This window comes from Cucurbita pepo, chromosome LG10 (genome assembly GCF_002806865.2).
Source record: "Cucurbita pepo subsp. pepo cultivar mu-cu-16 chromosome LG10, ASM280686v2, whole genome shotgun sequence".
Classification (NCBI taxonomy): Eukaryota; Viridiplantae; Streptophyta; class Magnoliopsida; order Cucurbitales; family Cucurbitaceae; genus Cucurbita; species Cucurbita pepo.
Window position 1 is genome coordinate 5,384,563 of NC_036647.1, and position 21,615 is coordinate 5,406,177.

General features: G+C 35.0%; 2 protein-coding genes across 5 annotated transcripts; both read left to right on the forward strand.

The window, feature by feature from the left end:
* Positions 1-23: 23 nt before the first annotated feature.
* Positions 24-15,201, forward strand: LOC111803506 (symplekin). Of its 4 annotated transcripts, none has more exons than XM_023687941.1 (27): positions 24-415; positions 995-1,154; positions 1,514-1,606; positions 1,680-1,782; positions 1,911-2,079; positions 2,305-2,479; positions 3,080-3,208; positions 3,333-3,890; positions 4,080-4,673; positions 5,313-5,381; positions 6,176-6,292; positions 6,443-6,688; positions 7,546-7,593; positions 7,668-7,805; positions 8,103-8,261; positions 8,355-8,417; positions 8,497-8,604; positions 8,707-8,790; positions 8,971-9,018; positions 10,327-10,401; positions 10,972-11,067; positions 11,144-11,224; positions 11,327-11,398; positions 12,062-12,106; positions 12,189-12,272; positions 14,517-14,620; positions 14,695-15,201. In XM_023687941.1, exons 1-27 carry the CDS (start codon positions 198-200, stop codon positions 14,840-14,842), a joined length of 3,984 nt encoding a protein of 1,327 aa, XP_023543709.1. In that variant the 5' UTR covers positions 24-197; the 3' UTR covers positions 14,843-15,201. The 4 variants fall into 4 exon arrangements, with proteins under 4 accessions (XP_023543709.1, XP_023543710.1, XP_023543707.1 ...); XM_023687942.1 differs by having other exon boundaries at positions 8,106-8,261; XM_023687939.1 differs by lacking the exons at positions 14,517-14,620; positions 14,695-15,201 and adding an exon at positions 12,388-14,464.
* A 3,636-nt stretch (positions 15,202-18,837) lies between these two features.
* LOC111804397 (trihelix transcription factor GT-3b-like) lies at positions 18,838-21,006 on the forward strand. The gene is made up of 2 exons (XM_023689185.1): positions 18,838-19,227; positions 20,522-21,006. Exons 1-2 carry the CDS (start codon positions 18,949-18,951, stop codon positions 20,990-20,992), a joined length of 750 nt encoding a protein of 249 aa, XP_023544953.1. The 5' UTR covers positions 18,838-18,948; the 3' UTR covers positions 20,993-21,006.
* The last annotated feature ends 609 nt before the right edge of the window (positions 21,007-21,615 follow it).

Consider the following 21,615-nt stretch of genomic DNA (forward strand, 5'->3'; position numbering starts at 1 on the left):
AAAATAAAATGAGCCGCAAAAACAAAAAGAAAAAGAAAATAAGGCTTTGGCCTTCTCTCTCGCTCTGGATGAGCAGCGAGCTCTGATTTTTTCTTAAGCTCCCTCCACTCTCCCGCTTCACCCTTCTTTTCGGAACCAGGAATTCTGTGCAGCGACACTTGAAATTCGAAGTTCTTCATCTTCTTCATTCGAAAGCTATGGTCGCCGTGATGGCGGCTGTTGATTCAAAGGAGAGGCTCTCTCGTCTGATTAACTCAACCAAGATTGCTGCAGATATTCCTTCCAAGCTTGCTCGTTTGCGTCAATTAAAGAATGATTTGCCGCCGGAAGATCCTGTTTTACTTACTGAGCTCCTCCCTCGTATCCTTGAGCTACAGTCTGACCGCTTCAGCCCCATCCGCAAGTTTGTCACAGAGTACGCTTCCTTTCTATCTCTAGGTTAAGCTCATTTATGCGTTTATGTCCGTTTTTGCATTCACTTCACGGAACGACAGAGATGCGAGTTTTTTTTTTAATTCTTAGTGTTCAGTTTCGTTTTTCTGTTTTCGTTTGCTGTGATGTTGGGGCTTGGGGAGCTGAATGAAATTTCAAATTCGAAGTGTCTGAATTTCACGTGTAGATTAGGTGTACTGTTATGCATTTCTTCTGTGCATTTTGTATATTCTGGAGAAATATTCATTGATGGATACAACTTAAGATGCCATTCATTGATGATGGACTGAGCTGTCTAAAGCTTATTGTCATTGATATCTTGGGGTATGTCAATGAGTGCTGGTGGTTCGTATTAAATCCTACCAGAGTGTTATGGTGTTCCTTTATTTATGGGATGTCTGATTGCTCATCTCTCCAAGGTATAGATGTCATCTTAATTCTCTTATGAATCAATTTTGCCTGGTGAACTGTTAAAAAACTGGGCCTAAGTGGTTCAGTCCTGACTGATTGAGGTAGCTTTGGGAATGGTTCTTACTTATTTAGTTGTTTTATTACTGTGTAGGATGATTGGTGAAATTGGATTCAAGCACATCGACTTGTTGCCTCAAATTGTACCATTATTGATAACAGTTTTGACTGATGATACTCCAGCTGTTGTTCGGCAATCCATTACTTGTGCCATTGATTTATTTCGCATTTGTCTTGTAAAAATTGCGATGAAGGTAACAATATTCTGCATACTTTGTCAGGTGGTTTTGTTTATACGTTTTCTGTGTATTGCCAGTTCTCATCACAAACTATTCCATGATTTCTACTTCTGCAACTTATTTAGTTTATAGTGTCCGGTGCAAATATAAAAGATTTTTCATTTTCATGTTTCAGTTTTATTAGCCAATGGTCGTGTATTTTAAAAACATTGAAGCATATTGTAATTTCTCAAGCTTTATGATGGGCACACTCACGTACATTTTGGTTTTTTTTTTTTTGATGTAGCTGAACTTCTGTGGGCAATAAAATCACCTCTCTCTGAGGAAAAATGTTGTAATCTCACTGTTTTAGGTTCAATTCTATTATGTTACAGGGTCTGTATTCTAGCGTGATAGACAATTCACTTCAATCATTGTGGACATGGATGTTAAAGTTCAGGGAAGAGATATATTCAATAGCCGTTCATGTAAGCAAGAATTATTATGCAATTAGCTATATTCTTTTTGTTACTATGTTTTTAAATACACACTTTTGCTCAGGGAAATGGTGGAATGAGTTTGCTAGCTCTCAAGTTTGTCGTAGAAGTAATTTTACTTTACACACCTGACCCCAATGGCTCTTCAGAGCCTCCTGCTACTGCAGGTAGTTGTCGTCTACTTGGCTTTGTATTTCAGGTCCATCATTGCTTGAGAGGCTTGAGCCTTTTCTAATAATTTAAATAAAACGACTTAAGTTGTCACTGACCTTGGAAATCATTTCTTATTGTGTAGAAAATTCTGTCTATTTTAATATATCGTGGCTTCGTGGAGGTCATCCTATACTCAAAATTAGAGACTTATCAACTGAAGCCAGTCAAAGTTTGGGTTTGTTGCTCGATCAGCTCAGATTCCCAAAAGTGAAATCTCTCAATAATGCAAAGATCATTGTGCTCATTAATAGGTTATATTAATTTCCCTGTATATAAGACCACATTTAAATGTTTAATTTCTACTCATTTATTTCTCAATACGTGAAGATAAACCTTCTGAATCATATTAATAAAACTTGAAGTCCTTGAGCCGTCTAATGATTGGTTTAATAATAAATGAAAAATGGACATATAACTATCAGTTCCTTTTGAACTACAGTTCTGACTCATTTTTTCTCTTATATGTTTCTTATTAGTCTTTCAACAATTGCAAACAAGAGGCCTGCTTTTTATGGCCGAATTTTGCCTGTCTTGCTTGGTCTGGACCGGTCAGGCACTATCTTCAATGGGTTGCATGCTCCTGGTGTACATTATGCCTTAAAGAATTCATTTCTCAACTGCTTGAAGTGTACCCATCCAGGTGCTTTACCGGTAAATTTCCAAAACTAAAATTTACCTTCTCGAATCCCCCACCCAAAAAAATGGCATGCTCCTAGTTGGGTGAATTTTCTGTGTTTCCTTTTGCTTTCTTTAACAGACTGTTTCATATTTTATTATGTTTTACAAGTTATTCTACTTGTACATGTCTTTTGTTCTGTATTAACTTTAACAAGAATATGATATTTTCTCTGTCAGGCAAACCTTTGGCCATGGTTCAAAGGAACTGCTGTTTAATCTGATATATATATCCTTGTACTTAGTTCCCTGGGTTGGCTGCCTGATGATCATAGGACTGATCTATAAATCTTGATAGCTTTGAATTTATGGGTTCATGGTCAAAAGAAGGTGGCCGCTTAGGATAGGAAATATTATACAAGTTACTCAATGCCAAATGTAGAGTTAGGAAGTAGTCTTGTGAAATTAGTCGAGAAATCGATAAGCTAGCTTGGACACCCATAATTATAAACGAAGTCCTGCAATTTTTATTTGATTTCTTCTCTGTGTTGAATAGTATAGTAAAGCTGCTATCAGAGATCATTCACCTTCTTGTATGAATTGAATTGATAATGGAGATAATTGTGGTAACTGTAGTGGCGGGATCCTCTAATTGGTGCCCTGAGAGAGATGAAAGTCGGGGGAGTGGCTGAGCCAACCCTTCATCAAGATTCAACAGTTAATGGATCTGTAAAGGAGGAGCTGAGCGATGGCCATTTTACCAAGGTAAGTACCAACATCTTTGTTCATTCTTGGTTAAGTATTTATAAATTCAATCTCGATTGACGGTCTGCTGCCTGAATATGGCATGCAGGCGAGCAGATCTAATTAAAACTTTATTCTTGTATAGGATGATAAGGCTACTGTTCAAAGAATTCCTGATATTATGCATAATACTTTGGGGAGGAAGAGGTCTGGTGAACCAGACACCTGTGATTTGAAAGAGGATGGAAATGGATCTGGAAAACGTGCCAGACCAACACCTAAGGTCTCGGAGTCTGAGGAATCATTTAAAGAAATGGAGAGTACTGTTAAGCCTGAACAAGATACATCATCAAGTGGAACATCTTCAGCAGGAGAATTGGATACCGGACCAGCGCACCAACTTGTAGCCATGTTTGGTGCCTTAGTTGCTCAAGGAGAAAAAGCTATTGGGTCCTTACAGATCCTTATCTCTAGTATTTCTGCTGACTTGCTTGCTGAGGTTGTCATTGCTAATATGCGTTTCCTTCCTCCTCATCAGCCTGATGCAGGAGATGGAGAACTTCTGCAGAATATGTGTATAAGTGGTAGTGATGCTCAAGTCAAATATCCGTCATCATTTGTAGCTGATGTTCTTTCATTATCTAGCACCTTTCCACCGATTGCATCATTGTTGGATTCTTCTAGGTCATTATCTGATGACACGGTATTACAATCTTTTCTGTCATGATACCTTGAATTCTGGACCATATTTTCTGTGATGTTTCATTATTTCTTTGTTTGTGTCGATTTTGTTAAATTAAGCTGTCATTTATGCATTTTCTTTCTCTCTTTCTTTAACTTGTTCTGCATTGTCCTCTCCTTAATTTTTTTTTCTTTCCAATCTCATCCTCAGAAGCCTCAAGAGGGAGGAGACCATCATGCAGTTCCTATTATTGACAGTGCTGGGACAAATGATGATTCTGAAAATGCTATAACGCCAACTAGTTTACCTGTTTCCAAAGCATCTATATCTGAAGCGGAAGAAGTTTGTTCAATCATTCCATCTAGTATACATGATGTGGCCAATTTAGAGAGTGGGATACCTGGGCTCGATTCTTCTGTTCAAAGTGATGGGTCATCAGATCATGTTGTTACTCCCTCGCTTGCATCATCTGGTTTTGACGATTCTAATCAAGAGAACATTTCAACTTTGGAACTAAGCTCCTCCTTGAAATTATCAGTTTCTAGAGAAAAATCAGAGGAGCTTAGTCCAAAGGCAGTTGTTTCAGATGTCAACAGCTTGGCCTCTTCAACTGCAACTTCTGCGGGGTTGTCTTCTCAGTTGGTCTTGCCCAAGATGTCAGCACCTGTTGTTGACCTTGTAGATGAAGAGAAGGATGAATTACTAAGACTGGCATTTGTGCACATTGTTGAGGCGTATAAGCAAATAGCAGTCGCTGGAGGTTTGCAAGCCCGCTTTTCTCTATTGGCATATTTAGGAGTGGAGGTATCAAGTCTTTCTTGTGTGTGGTTATTATGAGAAATGTCCTTCCTTAAATTGAATTTAATTTCCAGGCAGATTAAATGATTCATATTTTGTTCAGCGACCAGTATTCCATATATCATACAATTTAGTTGTTACTACATACAATATTTTCATGCACTAAAATTTGATAATTTCTGAGTTGATTCATCATGTCCATCACGTACCATATACTATGAGAGTGAGGCAGCACGAGAAGTTATTTTACCATTCCATTTTCCTTGCCCCTGGTACAAAATGAGTTTCTCTTGTTACATATTGATCTTAAGAGGCATTTTTTACAATTTAGAAATTTTTAAAAACTTTCAGTGAGTGTGTTTCTTCACAGTGTCTTTCTTCTGATGGGCACTGAACAATTTATGAACTTATACTAACTTTTGTACAGGCTATGATTTTTTAAACTTTACAGTTGTACTTGGTGCGAGTCCTAGTTTCTAAAACATTGAGATGTCTCCAATTTTATGATTTTCAATTTGGCTGGAAGCTCATCTTATTTTAGATTGTGCTTGTTCTATACTTTAAATTTTCTTTGTAATATTACTATCTAAAGACATAAATTTTGGACTTATTTATTTGCTTAAACTTTCTTTCCTTATTGGGCAGTATCCCTTGGAATTAGAGGCATGGAAAGTGTTGCAAAACCATATATTGGCTGATTATGTAAACAATGAGGTGAGCATTGTCTTAGAATAAGGCTTTTACAAAATGGTCCTGTATCACTATTAAGCTTTTTTTTTCCTTCGTTGTTCTCTTGTTACTCTGTTCCTGTATAAATCTACTTCTTTTTGTACCTTCAGTATTGTCTTAAATCCATATGGGTCTTTGCCTCCAATTGTTATTTTTCCTCATCTGCAGGACATACTAGACATTTGAGGAATATATTTACTTGCAACTATCAACATTTGCAGAGATATATAAACATTATACTGTAGTAAAGATTCTTTCCTTTTGATACTCTCTAAGTAGCTTGAGCACTCTCTAAGGTCTTGTTAACATCATTTCTTTAACTTCACTCTCTCTGAAGTTCTCAAGTGCTCAGCCTAGAGTCTGATATTGTTCAAGGCGCTAAAAGTAACAACTATTGATCAAGTAGAACTCTAACTTGAATCTCTTAGGGTTTGCTCTAACATCATTTGGTCAATGTTGCTCCAACTTGTATTGAAGTACACTCCCACTTATTTTTATTGAATAAAGTGTCATACTACTTTAAGTCCGCTACTATTTTTCTTTTGCATTGAAAATAAATTATATTGGTTTATTTTTGCTTGCTTGGTTTGTCAGAAATTTGAATTCATGTTTCATTTACTCAATTAACGTAAGATGCATGAACTTGAATGAGATGTCTGTTACTCTTTCTCTCTCTCTCTCTCTCTCTCTCTCTCTCTCTCTCTCTCTATCATCTCTTCTTTTCTTCTGTCTCTGTGTTCAACTAAATCCATACATTCTAACCGGAGCAATTGGTTCAGGGACACGAGTTGACTTTGCGGGTTCTGTATAGGTTATTTGGAGAGGCAGAAGAGGAACACGATTTCTTTACATCTACGACTGCTGCTTCAGTATATGAGACATTTCTTGTCACTGTGGTGTGTGCTTTGTGACCCTAATTCCTGCAAGTATTATTTTGTGTAGATGCGAATGATTTGATTTTCCATGCAGGCAGAAACACTTAGAGATTCTTTTCCTCCTGCAAGTATTATTTTGTGTAGATGCGAATGATTTGATTTTCCATGCAGGCAGAAACACTTAGAGATTCTTTTCCTCCATCGGACAAGTCATTGAGTAGATTGCTTGGTGAAGCTCCTTATCTACCAAAGTCAGTCATAAACCTGTTGGAATGCATGTGCTCTCCTGGAAACAGTGAAAATGCAGATAAGGATCTCCAAAGTGGTGATCGTGTAACTCAAGGTCTTAGTGCAGTGTGGAGTTTAATTTTATTGAGACCCCCTATCCGCGATGTCTGCTTGAAAATTGCCTTACAGGTTTTAATTTTCCTTGAACTTATTTCAGTTTTTGTTCTACTTCAATTACTTTCTTTGTAACACAAGGTTTTTTGTTCTTTACTTCCATTTAATGTTTTATTGCTGAGCATAACTATGTTTAAACAATATTTAACGGTTAAGAGATCATGACTACAGTATGATGCTCTGTCTGATGCAGACATCTAATCCTGTTGGTTTTTTTCGTCCTTAGTTAGATACAAATTCATATTTGATGTTTCTTTTTAAATATATATTTTAAAAAATTTATTTATGATTAATTGGGATAATTTGTAATACCTTGTTTGTTCAAGTCTTTAGGTATTTTATGTCGTGTAATTGCCTTACATGTGTTTGTCAAAACCATGATGTCTGCCTGACAATTTCCTTCCAGGGTTTAATTTTCTTCGAACTTATTTCAGTTTCTCAGTTTTTGTTCTACTTCAATTACTTCCTTTATGACATAGCTTTTAGTTCACAGATTGAAATTGCTGAGCATAATTATGTTTAAAATAATAGTAAACGGTTAAAAGTTTGAGTATGGTATAATGCATTGTCTGAATGCAGATGACAATTCCTGTTGGATTGTTCGTACTTAACTAGATATGAGTTCGTATTTGATGTTTCTTTTTTAATATTTTATTTATTTATTTATATTAGTTTGGATCATTTGTAATACATTTTTTGTTCAAGACTAAGTATTTTAGTTGTGTAATTGCCTTGAACGTGTCTGTCAAAGCATGTGATGTTTGGAGCCTTCCCCCCCCCCACACACACACACACCGACATACACTTTGCTCTAGAGGAGCATTTTCCCTGTCATTGATCTCACTTTGATTTTCTCTTTTTACCATTGAAAGAGCACTGTGCATCTCTCTGAGGAAGTGAGGATGAAGGCAATTCGTCTGGTAATTTGTTGACAACTTAAAATTCAACAAAATTATCTCTTTCCAGTTACTTAAGTTGTTCTCTCTTTTTGTAGGTTGCTAACAAGCTTTATCCTATACCGTCCATTTCTCAACGAATAGAAGATTTTTCTAAGGAGATGCTGCTTTCTGCCATTAGTGACCTTGTAACAGATGCGACAGATGCTGATGGATCAGTATCAGAATCACACAAGGTTTGTTTTCATATGGCGATGCAAGAAAAACATCAAATGCTGGATCAGATGCAACTTTCTTTCAAGTATTACCTAATTGTAATTTTAGATGTCTTGTTCGGGTTCATAAGTGGAATTTTGGTTTAACATGAAGTTCCAAATTTTAGTTAGAATTCCTGATTCTGGAGTTCACGTATTACACCTTACCTAATTCTGGTTCTTCAATTCTTTTTGATGTTTCAACTATTTAATTAGATTTGTTGTCACATAGTAGTCTTGAAAATTTAGAATTGACTTCTACAATTGTTACTTTTTTAGCAGGATGTTCATCCAGAAAAATCTTTAATTGAATCTAGTGCCGTTAGTAAAGATATATCCTCCGATGCTTGTCCTTCATCCATTTCACAAGCTGACACATCTCTTCCAATCTCTGAGGCCCAGCGTCGGATGTCCTTGTACTTTGCACTTTGCACAAAGGTTTGAGGTTGTCTGATTTAGTAACTTAAGTTTGTCTTGTGAAAATAACTTTTTTTTGAATCTTACAGTCTATTTGTGTAATCTAAATGACAGAAGCACTCACTTTTTCGCCAAATTTTTGTCATGTATAAAAATGCCTCAAAAGCAATTAAGCAGGTTTGTCCCACTTCATAATGCTGCTTTTCTTCTCATGAGTTCTGATTTCTGAAATTTCGATCTCTTGTATTTTGTATAGGCTGTTCATGACCATATCCCAATACTTGTCCGCACAATGGGCTCATCCTCAGATCTTCTTGAAATTCTTACTGATCCTCCAAGTGGAAGTGAGAATCTTGTAATGCAGGTCTTTCCTGGATCAATCAAACTATTTTTTTATTATACACTGAAACCATGAAAATGGAGACATAACAGTTACTTTTATTTCCCTGATATATTGCCATTTTAGGTTTTGCAAATTCTGACAGATGGGATTACTCCTTCGTCTGAGTTAGTTTTTACCGTAAGCAAGTTATACAATTCAAAACTAAAGGTGAGCACTGTTCTCTTTTGACAATGAAGCTATTAGCTTAAAACTTCTCGATTTATTTTTATATTGTATTTCCCTCTAAGTTTTCAGGATGTTGAGGTTCTGATCCTAAATTCCAAGTAGAAAAGTCTACTAATAAGAGGCTTACTTTTCTAATGGTTGTCATGTGTTGATTGCTTTTAGGATGTGGAGATTATGATCCCTGTATTACCATATCTACCAAAAGAGGAGGTGGGTAACCTCTCGCTCTTTCACTATTTGAGTACCTATATGTTTTGAGCTTGTATAATGGCAGCATTTTTTAATTTGAATTTTTATCTTACTTAACAATTATGTTTCAACAATCTTCTATATCACTTATCCTTGAAGCATTTTTATCATATGTTTTACTATCCATGTTTTATTTCTTTGTCGTAGGAATCTGGCTAATATCCTCTACTTTTGTCTAAATTAGTTGTTCTCTTATCGTCATAAGGTTAAATTATAGTTTGTCTCCAAATTGTATATGACTTTTCAATTTGGTTCTAAACGTTTAAACTTGAGTTAACTCCCTTAAAAAAATTGATAAAATTATCACGTAGGGGTTCACAGCTCACTAGCATACTAACTAGGGAAAAATTGTTCAATTTGGTCCTTGAACTGTGAATACTTCTTCAGTTTGATACTTTAAAATTTTAAGGGATTATTTGGCCCACAAGGGTTGAAGTTGGGAAGCTTAAGTTTGTAGAACTTGTGCTTGGATGGTACAAAGATCAATAGAAACCTGAGTATAAGTAACTTTTGTTTGGTGTTTGAGTTTATGATTTGTAAAAGCTAATAAACAGTTATGAATCTGGAATTCATAAGCCAGAATTTATGTAACTCATGGGATTAACATACTTATAGCATGGAAATAAACCTGTATACCCAATATAAGTACTAACCCTGTGCTATGTTAAGCTCCAATAAGAAGTTTCATTTATATTCCTTACTATCTCGACTGTTTTGAAACTACCCTTCAAGCCAACCCTAAGCTAACTTTGAAACAAAAGAGATATGATATCACTATCCTATTTACTTCCAACTTCGTAAAAAAAATGACCGCTTCTCCCAATTTCTCCTCTGTTTCTACAGAATTCGAAGGTCTAATATTGTTTCTTGGTACATCATCTAAAAATTTAAAAATTAAAAAAAAAAAAAGCCTTCCAGTTAAGCAATGGGTTGTTAGGACTATGATTTGTGAACGATGTGTAGTAATATTAACACCAGTAAAATGCTTGTATTTAAACTCTTTCACAAAACTTGTCTAAAGAGAGTTCGTCTTTGAAAGTCCGATTGTTTCTTTTTGTCCATAGCACCAGTGGAAAGCTCTGATACATTTATCAATGTTTCCAGTTGCCCTTTGGTATCCTCCGTGTTACTTCTTGATGCTTTCATTTTCTTTCATTTTCAACATTTCCAAATTTCATTGTGACTGCTTTCTATTTATTTTTGTTCTCATGTTGCTTTAAAAATGTTCACAATCAATTGAAATCATCTGATTCATTTTTTTTTTGTTAGGTCATGATGATTTTCCCCCAGATTGTGAATCTTCCAGGTGACAAATTCCAAGCAGCACTTCTGCGGATATTGCAGGTATTTTTCCCCGTTCTTCCTTGCTCGCGTATGTAGCATGGTGTTTACTTTCATGTTTTTCAGGAGAAGAATGTGAACTCCCATCATGAACCTAAAATAGATTTCCGTTTCTAGCTGGGAATATGTTTTATGCCTAATCATTGCAGCATTCAACAGGCAAATATTATTTTCTTTAATTATAAAGCTATTTTCGTTGATGCTTGAAAAGAAAAAAATTGAATGGACTAGGTATTGATTTTGGGTAAACCAGCAGTATAATCTGCATGAGGTAGAACTATTCATTTGTTATTTTATCAGCTTGGCTGTGCAATTATCTTTAGTAGATTATTTTTTGTATCCCTTGTTTAGATAACTTTGTTTTTTATGGCAAGCTAAACAGCCAACCATTTATTTTGTCCTCAACCACACTGCGTCTCTTTTCTATAGGAGTGTGACGAGCTCACTAATTGCATTTAGTTTCATACTTCAAAACAAGAGACAGAATGTTTCATGTCAGCAAGTGTTTCCGCCATATAATTGGTCGTGGTGTAGGTTCTATATTTATTTAATTTCCTCTAATATCCTACTCAGGGATCATCTCAGTCTGGGCCAGTTCTAAATCCAGCTGAAGTTCTAATTGCTATTCATGGAATTGATCCTGATAGAGATGGAATTCCTCTCAAGAAGGTTTGGCCCTCTTCATTGTCTCTATGTAAAACCTTACCATGTCTCCTTTTTGAACTACTGGTTGCTTCACCTGCAGGTCACAGATGCATGCAATGCTTGCTTTGAGCAGCGTCAAACTTTCACGCAGCAAATCATTGCAAAAGTTTTGAATCAATTGGTTTGTATGATAATGAATCTTTCGATAGCATATGAAGNTTTTTTTTTTTTTTTTTTTTTTTTTTTTTTTTTGAAATGACACCAAGTGGCTTGTCCCGTGCAGGTTGAGCAGATTCCTCTTCCATTATTGTTCATGCGCACGGTATTGCAAGCCATCGGCACTTTTCCATCACTGGTAAGATTATGACTCTTGCTCTCCTTGATCATAATTTCTGATAAATGAGAATGTATCATTCTTTTTCTTTGGTTGGCAACGGATGACATCTGTCATGGTACTAGGTCAATGTAGAAGTATGATCTATGTATTGCATATAAAGATTTCCTTTGTTATGTCTATTCTGTTCAAATCCTCAATTTGATAATGGTTGGGGAAGAGGCCAATTAATTGTTGTTTTTGGCTTTACTTTTTCCTCGTCAAGTGCATGGATTCTGCCCCACTTAAAATGTAAGGTGCTTGTATATTCGGTTTGAGATTGCATCTTTGCATTTCTATAATCCATATTTTTTCCCTTGCACTATCTTAATTAAAAAACTTTAAAAGGTGTGATATGCATTCCCCTAGTCTAATATGTTGGACTGAAATGGCTCAAAATTATTGATTGCTCGATTCATCTCAGATAAACCATTTCATTCTCCCTTCTTTTTGTTTCTTCTTCCGTTTCTTTTTAATAAGGATTGAGAGGTCTTGAGACAAAAGATAGGGAAATAAACAACCTAAGGGTCAGGAGAAGCTGGACCCTGCCTAAAAACTACAAAAGCAGCGGCGTCCAATCAATTTCTTTCTCTTTTTCTACAGTATCCCATGTACTAATAACATTTTTCGTTTCCTTCTTTACAGGTAGATTTTATAATGGAGATTCTATCTCGTCTTGTTGGCAAGCAGGTCAATATTTTTCCACTTTTAGATTACTTGTGAATGTGAATTAAGTTTTCAACATTCTAAATCTGGCTATGAGCTCTTGCAGATATGGAAATACCCCAAGTTATGGGTAGGCTTCTTGAAGTGTGCACTCTTGACAAAGCCTCAATCCTTTAATGTGCTGCTTCAGGTGTGTCTTGATAGTAGGCGTTCCTCTATTAACTTTTTCCTGTAATCCCCTATGATTATCTGGTTATTTATTGTTTGTTGAAAACATTGTATTGAGTGCCTTGTTGTCTTGGAAGGGTTTGAGGATGCATCTGAGGTCATGGCTTGACTTATGGGTCCCTGATGGTTGGCCAGTCATCCTCAGGGCAAAGCTTTGGACTACAGTAGGGGTAGGAGCCATTCGGTGTGTGTATGGGATTCCTCACCTGAGTGGTCTGAAATCAGAGAGAAAAAGAACTAACTACTATTTTCCTTACCTTAGGGGATTAGGCTGCGGTTCATACTCCTGTCGTTTGCTTTCTGCCAAGTATCCATGTTTGGCTTGTTTATTAACTTCTTGATCCATATGACAATCCTCACTCGAATCCTCAGCAAAAACCTTGTAGGAGCAAGGTTCCTTGTAAGGGATTCGAAGGATGATGCCAAATCAAGTGAGGGACTTCCATGTGATGGACAAGCTATGTGAAGAAGATCGACTAATTTTCTTAGTTGTTGCTCTGTTTCCCCTATAATGATCATCGAAAGCAATGGGGAGTCTTTTGGTCTATAGTTATTGCTATGGTGGAGAAGTTCCAGTTCAGGTGAGGTGGGTGGTTTTATTCTGCCATGGGAGGGGTGGAGAAGCGTAGTGTTCATGAGGGAAGGATGAAGGGGAGGGACGAGGGTGAAAGAGAACAGATAGATGCGATACCGATAGGGTTATTTATTGCTTTGATAACAAAACACAATTTCATCCCAAAAGAAGAGCTATAGAAAGATTACCACCATGAGGCATGAGCGAAAATACATTTACAAGAAAAGCCTCCAGTTATCATTCATAAGAAAGAAATATAGTTGCAAAATGGCTTTCCCTTTAAAAGTTTGACATCTGAACAATTGGAATAACGCGTTAAATATCCTGCACAATACCCCGTCCAAAATTATTCAGCAGGTTGGCCCAGCATTTATTGAAATAGGAATAAAGAAAGAGAATGTGGCAATGATCTTCGGCAGACTGGTAGAAATTTTGATCCCGCCATCTAGTTATTTTTTCAGGAATATAACCTTGCTTGATAGGGTTACAGAGAAATCTCTTTAGAGCTCAGGTTAATTAAGTTTTTTCGATCTGAGCGGGACTTAACTTCAAGCTCTTTCCATTAAAGTTAAACAAGCTCTTTCCATTAAAGTTAAACAAGCCTTTTCCATTAAAATTCAACTAGCCGACAGTCTTCGTCATCTGATCACCAAGAACTATGGTCCTGCTTCCTAGCATGACAAAGAAGTTATGGTCCTGTGGACTGGGTTCAGAGCGCTTTTTTGATTATGAGTTTAGTTTAGTTGTTGATTTTAGATTAATTAGTATTTTTGATTTAATAGTTACTTGTTTTATTCTTTCTGTAAGGCCATAAATAGCCACTATTAGAAATGTAATGGGAGCTTTTAAATACTATTTTGATATAGAATTTTGTTTTAAAGAGTGTTCTCTTAACCTTAGGGATGGATTTCCCTTGTTTAGCCATGGATTTGGCATCATCTCTAATCTTTTGCATCATGGCCTTTCATTAAAAACCAGCTTTTATAGGTTTTGCAGATTCTGGACATTCAGGAGGAGCCTTAAGGTAGTGTTTTTCTCCAATATCCCTTTTAAAAGGACCTTAGGAAGTCCCCGAAATCGAAGCTGGCTGGCACAGCGGTAAAAGAAGAGAGCCTTCGAGTAAAGAATCTGCAAGGCCAAATGGTTTTGGGAGGGGTTGAAAATTTTAGTTTATTTATTCTAAGTGCCTCTTTCAATTCCTTTTATGGCAAGTTTAGAGGTCTCTTAAAGCCTTGAGGGAACTTAGACGAAACGTTCTCCCATCTCCTTTTCTCTTGGATGTTATTAGTAGCTTGGTGGCTGAACCTTTGCGAACTGGAGTTCTTGAAGTCCTTCAAATTGCTCTAATGTTGTAGTTTGCTCTAGGATATTAAAGGATGCTGCAGCAGTAGGACTAGGAGCATGGTTCAATATTTGAGATATATTGTATCGATCATCGACGAAGTCTCTAAAAGGCTTCCATCTATTGTAACAATGATCTCGACTACAAAAACCTTGTAGGACTAGGACCATTGGTTGAGACCTTCTATAAAAGGTTGATTTGACTATATATTTATATGATATGAACTACATTCTACAAATGAATTACACGAAAGCAACGTCCTTATTATCAACTTTCATGTACTCTTTCAGCTACCACCAGCACAGCTCGAAAATGCATTAAACAAAACTGCAGCACTAAAGGCACCTTTGGTTGCTCATGCTAGCCAACCGAACATCCGATCGACACTCCCAAGGTTGCATAACTACTCAATTTCATAGTATTCTTTGCTTCCTATGTTAATCAGACAGATTTGCTTTTCATTTTCAGGGCTGTATTGACTGTTCTAGGGATTGCCTTAGATGCTCAAAATACTAGCCAGGTGCAATCGAGTCAGGCTAACACGGTCGATTCAGGTAACTCGGAGAAGGAGGTTACAGTCCAAGACAAATCTAAAGAATCATCTGTAGCCAGTTGATGGATTGGGATTGATTTTTCTCAGCCATGTTCTTCAAGTTCCATGCTTTCTCACAGACAAGATTTTGACGTAACAGGCTTTCCTTCTAAGAGGTCAGAAGTGAGAAGGGTAAACATGATTCCTTTGGATTTGCTTCCTTCCAAGTTACAAAAATCACATCAAGACCCTATAAAAGCTGTGGCATAGGTAGAGAGTACTCATTGTATTATGTGTGGGGAAGTAGTGCATTGCTCTAAGATTGTAATAGCAAGAGAGTTCTATACACTTGTTGCAAGAAATTTATACAATTTGAAATCCAAACTTCATGAAAGCATCTAAATCAAAACTTAGATAATCTTTGTTGCATCAAAGTTAGATAATTGAAAGTGTGTTTAATAGTCACCGAAAATAAAACTATTAGAATTCATAAGTTTTGAGGTTGTTTTTGTTCGTATCGATTCCTTAATATTATGTAAGGTATATACTAACATCAATTACAATAGTCCACTCGAGCATAGTTCAATGATCTACCCTTTTTGTCGATGTTGAACTCATGTCAACATGGTTATGGATTCAGCATTTGTGTTCATAATGAACATAATTTTAATAAAATGAACATAACGAAATCTATCTCAAGTCCACTCGAGCATATAATGAACATAATTTTAATAAAATTAAGTTTCCCATATTTGGGCCTGGGCTTCAGCATTGTGTTCGACAAGGCTGAAGTTCTTATACACAATGGGCCTTGGCTCCACATTATGTTGAATAGTGGGCCGGGATCCTACACTTAGCTAATACGGGCCCACGTCCCCTATCGTAGGAAATTGTTTTCGAAATTTATTTTNTTGTCTATGAAAAAAAAAATTAATTGAAAAATATGAATTCAGAATAATTTATATGTTCTAGAACTTTTTGAAACTTGTAACTTTAACCAAGTAATACCCTCCAAACTTTTTGACTTTTTTATTTTTATTTTTATTTTTTTTTGTTTTAAATGGTTTAATAATTTTAAAAAATATTTAAGAGAATGAGAAGGGAGTGGGTGCCCAGCTACATGAATCTATTTGTTTCTAGTTTTTGGAATTGTAGCTGAAATGCCTTTTGGTTCTCCCTAAAAAGATGGTCTGATACTTAATAATCTCGCATGCGAATAGGAAGATCGGCCACAATTTGAGTCGTACCGTCCACCCTTCCCTACCACTTATAGGAAGTTGTGAGCCCTACAGCCACCGCTCGACCATTCTCTCCTTCTCGAGTCGAACCATGACGGGAAAGTTCCCATTAGACAACATCTACCTAATAAAAGATACTGTACCCAATCAAGGATGAACGTAAACTATAAATTAATAGTTGTGTTAGACATATTGAATCTTATTTTAACTTTTACCATTTAAAAAAAAAAAATATTTATGTCTTAACTTTTAAATTAACTTTTAAATTTAATATTTAATTTTAAAAGTTATTAATCGAAGTGTTACTCTGTTCTCTTAAAAAATTTCATAGTTTTTCATTTAATAGCTATTTTTTAAAATTAGAATTAAAATTTATATAATTATCAGAGCTTAATTATTTATTTATGTTCCTTCATTGTTCTACTTATATAATATAATTGTTCTATATCTTATAAATTCCCTCCGATTTTCGAAATTTTATTCATTGAGACTATTACTAATTGTCTCTTATGGTTGAACATAAAAAAAAAAATATGTATGTTTCTAATGATACAAATTCAATGTATTTTTACAATTTCTCTCTCGTACAATCTGTTAGGTAACACGGATCTGAACGAGCACGAGCTGACGACGAAAACATTCGCTGCAGGGTATCCCACGCCTTCTTGGACGTAGTAGCAGTAACCACATCGTGAAGGATCTCCTCAGACATGGAGGAGAGAAGGCCGCTAAAAACCTGTTGATCCTGATCATACCACTTATCATAGGCTGGATTAGAGACCATATCAACACCAGCAGCAGTTAAGGAAGGGACCAGCTTGGCAGGTGCGACAATGGTGCCATCGAGATAGCCCATAAGCTTCGTACTTCGTAGGTAGGGGAGGAGCTAGGCGCGCCATATGATGAAATTGTTTTTGGTGAGACTAATTGTGACAGCGTGGTGAAAAGGGATTGGACCAAAGGTCGACGCCATGACAGTTGAAATCGTGTTGGAGATGGTGGATGAGGAGGAGGATATGATAGATATTGTTACCTTGACTCTGATACCATACCAGACTGTGATCTATACGGATTACAACTATTTATATATATATATATATATATATATATATATGTATGTATGTATGTATGTGTGTGTATAATGAGAATTATATAGTAACAAACCAGTAAATCATAGATTTGGTAACAAACCAACAAATCAGATTCTCCAGTCATGTAAGAAACAAGTAAATCAGTAGATTATCTTACAATGTACAGATACGATCTATTCTACGTTTAACACACACACTCGTAGATTATCTTACTATGTACAGATATGATCTATTTTACGTTTAACACACTCAACTTTATATTGTGGTAGATTCCTCAAATAATTTCTTCACATTGATCAACCATAATTAAAATCTAACTTGAAATCTAACAAACAGTTTGTCACAATCGACGACTAATCGACATCGAGACCGATTAAACTATATATAAAAAAATATTAAAAAATTAAACTTTACCGAAATTGTCAGATATATTTCTCATTTAGGCCGATTTTTGGCCTCAATAATTAAAAAATAAAGTCAAATGTTCAAACTAATTCTCATTTCAATGAAAGAATTCCAGGAAAAATATTGACTTAATTCAAAAATGGTTCATCATTACAACTAAAAAAAAGTTGTATTTATATAAAATTTTAGTTGTCGGTTCAAATTAATAATAATGTTGAAAATAAAACTTTAGAGAATATAACTTTATTATCATAAACATTCGGTAGGAGAATAAAATAATTTAAATTCATATACATTCGAAATCATAAATAATAATTATTATTATTTGAATACTTTTTTCAAGTATTTATTTGATTAAGAGATTGGGCATTGGCGTGGAGGAATATCTCTAATTATTATTTTTCTACTTTCTTCTATATAATGAGTATAAACTTTAATATAATATTCTTTATTTTAACATTTTATATAAAAGCTTTAAATTTTATTTACTAAAAATTCAACTGTGTTAAATATTTATAAAGTAGACTCAATATACTTATTAATGGCCGAGGTGAATTCTCCGCTCCTGGTATTATTTCGAGACGTTTCGTATATGAGCCTCTTCAAACAGGACTTATTGCTATTGATTCGATGATTCTTATTGGACGTGGTCAACGAGCATTAATTATTGGGGACAGGCAGACCGATAAAACTGCAGTAGCCATGAATACGATTCTTAATCTATAAGGTGAAAATGTAATATGTATGATTTAATTTTAAAATTTTAAAAATTTATAGACTTTAAAATATGGAAAAGACTAATTTAAAAACTAAATTTATATTAACAAAAATTATATAATCCATTAAGATAGCATTTTTTTAATATATATATATATAATTTAAATATAACTCGATTTAAAATAGCTCATTTTATTTTATATATATATAATATAAACATAATTTAGCTGGCGAATTAAAATAATTCCTTTTATTGTTAAATTATATATATATATATAATTCATATACATAATTCAACCGAACGTACTAGATCAAGATCGAAAAAATGAAACATAAATTAATTTAAATGTCTTTATCGGCCAAAACATAAAATTAATAGAATTGTATTAATTAAAACTAAACTATCACAAATTATTCCTTTCATGAAATTCTACATAATTGTTAATTCTTTAAATAATTTGAAAGAAAATATGAATTTTAAAATAAAATTCAGTTAAAATTATATATATATTTTATTGTAAGCGTGACGACATGTCGACGAAATAGATGACACATAAGAAAATCGCGTGAAAGGATAAAGACGCTATATCGCACTGCACAAAAACTCACTCAGCTTTGTACGCTTTCATACGCCGATTAATTGACGTACCAAATCGTCCTTCTCTAATCTCTCTCTCTCCGCGGGGCGATCTTTCTTTCAAAAGCGGAGATCGACGAACCGGATCTCTCTGCGATTGCGATGGAGGATTGCGATCGCCGTGCTTTTCTTCACCGACGAACGAATCGAATCGGCGTCAATGCGGAGGCGGCAGCGGCGGCGGATAGGTTTCCGGCGTGGAGCGTACCGGAGACGAAGGAACTGCTAGCGATAAGAGCGGCGCTGGATAGAAGGTTCTCGGAAATGAAACAGAACAGAATGCTTTGGATTTCGGTCGCCGGTAAGATGAAGGCGAAAGGCTTTAATCGGAACGACGAGCAGTGCAAGTGCAAGTGGAAAAATCTCGTCACGCGCTATAAGGTAATGGATCTTTTGGTGAGCGCGTGATTTTCTTTTAGGGTTTTTGGTAACCGCTAAGGGATATTATCAAAATATTTATTCTTTTACAATTTATTTAAGTTAATGATTTGATTACTAATTTTTTAAAATTATAAATTTTATTCACTGATTTACAATTTTTTTTTATTATTATAAAGAATTACTATACACTAAATTAACTTTTTTTTTACCATTCCAAGTGGATGTTTATTGAAATTGAATAAATATAAGAACTATTGTTATATTTTTTATTTTTGAAAATTGGGTTTGTTTTTTCACATTATAATCTAAATTTAAATATATTAACAATATTATAATTATTGAAGTTTTCCATTAATATATAAATTACCAAGAAAATAACTTATAAAACATATTTATTTTTAATAAGAATTAAATAAAACAAAAAAATATTATCAAAACACAGTTATAAATTTAAAAAGTGATTTTTTTTTAAAGAACCATTCAAAATTTGAGGTTAATTAGGTGGTAATCCTAATCGGGTTGACCCAATAAAAAAATCTTCAAACCAAACCGAATTTTCAGAGTTTTTAAACATTCGGCCCAACCTAAATCAGGAAGAAAAAAAACTTAACTCAATCCAATCTTTATGATTTAGATTGAGTAGTCTACATTAACATTACTGGGTTATATAAACTAAGTAGTCTAGTCTAGGTTAGTTGTGTTACTGGGTTATATGAATTAAGTAGTCTAAGTTAGTTGTGTTACTGGGTTATATGAACTGAGTAGTCTAGGTTAGTTGTGTTTCTGGGCTATACGAGTAGTCTAGGTTAATTGTGTTACTGGGTTATGGGTTATATGAACTGAGTAGTCTAAGTTAGTTGGGTTACTAGGTTATATGAATTGAGTAGTCTAGGTTAGTTGTGTTACTGGGTTATATGAACGGAGTAGTCTAGGTTAATTGTGTTACTGGGTTATGGGTTATATGAATTGAGTAGTCTAGGTTAGTTGTGTTACTCGGTTATATGAACTGAGTAGTCTTCTAGGTTAGTTATGTTACTGGGTTATAGGTTACTTGTGTTACTGGGTTATATGAACGCTCTTAGAGAGACATAATTTACCTTCAAATATGAATAGAGAACTTATTATCAAAGGTGGGTTCGAGAGGCAGAAGATCAAATCCTTCTTATCCCGACCCTACATGTTGTTGAACTAAAAAAATATACGAGCACCAAGATTTTGACTTGTATGACGTTCTCATCAATTAATTTTCACATCTCTTTTTCCTTCGTTCTCTTTACTGTCTGTTATCTTACAGGGGTGTGAAACTATGGATCCTAAAGCTCTAAAGCAACAATTTCCATTTTACGACGACCTCCACACCATTTTCACCGCAAGGATGCAAAAGAATTGGTGGATCGAACCCGAAAACCGAGCAAAAGACTCGAAAAGGAAAGCCATGACGGAGCGATTGTCTAGCGAGGACCCGAAAAGGGGAAAAAGGAGGAGAGAAGAAGATGAGAGAAGCAATTTGAAGGAAATAATGAAGGGGTTTGTGGAGAGAGAGAAGGAAATGGAGAGGCAATGGAGAGAAGCGTTTAGGGTTAGAGAGGAAGAGAGAAGGTTGAAGGAGAAGGAATGGAGGATGAAAATGGAAGGTCTAGAGAGAGAGAAGATGATGACGTGGATAATGTGGAGAGAGAAAGATGATGAGAGGAGAGAGAGAGAGGAAGCAAGGGCTTTGAACACTCATGCTTTCATCTATGCTTTGTTGAGTAGCTTCACTTAATTAATTACCATATTAATTTTATGTTGGATGTTNTTTTTTTTTTTTTTTTTTTTTTTTTTTTTTTTTTTTTTTTTTTTTTTTTTTTAATAATTATAGATTGATATGTGTTTGTTTGTAAACTTTTAATATTTTTTTATTTAAGATTATATCGAATAATTATGAATTGTGAATAAATTAAAAAAAAAATTTTAAAAAACTTTAGCAATGGAGAACCCAACCCGAAAACAAATGATTGGGTTCGGTTGGGTTGAATTGTGAAAATTCCAACCCGAAAATAGAGAGTTGGGTTGAATTGTGAAAATTTACGAAAATAGAGAGTTGGGTTGAATTGTGAAAATTCCAACCCGAAAATAGAGAGTTGGGTTGAGTTGTGAAAATTCAGCCTGAAAATAGAGAGTTGGGTTGAATTGTGAAAATTCCCACCTGAAAATAGAGAGTTGGGTTGAGTTGGAAAATTCCAATTATAGTTGGGTTGAATTGTGAAAATTCCAACCCGAAAATGGAGGGTTGGGTTGGGTTGTGAAATTTTTTTGGTCAGATTGGGTTACCAATCCAACTAGCCCGAACTTTTGGGTTGGATCAAAAAAATCTCCCAACCCGAACCATGTACACCCCTAAAGCTG

Excerpts from the sequence above, each read along its gene's own strand:
- LOC111803506 (XM_023687939.1), top strand. The coding sequence starts at position 198 with ATGGTCGCCGTGATGGCGGCTGTTGATTCAAAGGAGAGGCTCTCTCGT. Across the intron at positions 416-994 it reads ATCCGCAAGTTTGTCACAGA|GATGATTGGTGAAATTGGAT; the intron begins GTACGCTTCCTT and ends ATTACTGTGTAG. Across the intron at positions 8,418-8,496 it reads CCTCAAAAGCAATTAAGCAG|GCTGTTCATGACCATATCCC; the intron begins GTTTGTCCCACT and ends TATTTTGTATAG.
- LOC111804397 (XM_023689185.1), top strand. The coding sequence starts at position 18,949 with ATGGAGGATTGCGATCGCCGTGCTTTTCTTCACCGACGAACGAATCGA. Across the intron at positions 19,228-20,521 it reads ATCTCGTCACGCGCTATAAG|GGGTGTGAAACTATGGATCC; the intron begins GTAATGGATCTT and ends GTTATCTTACAG.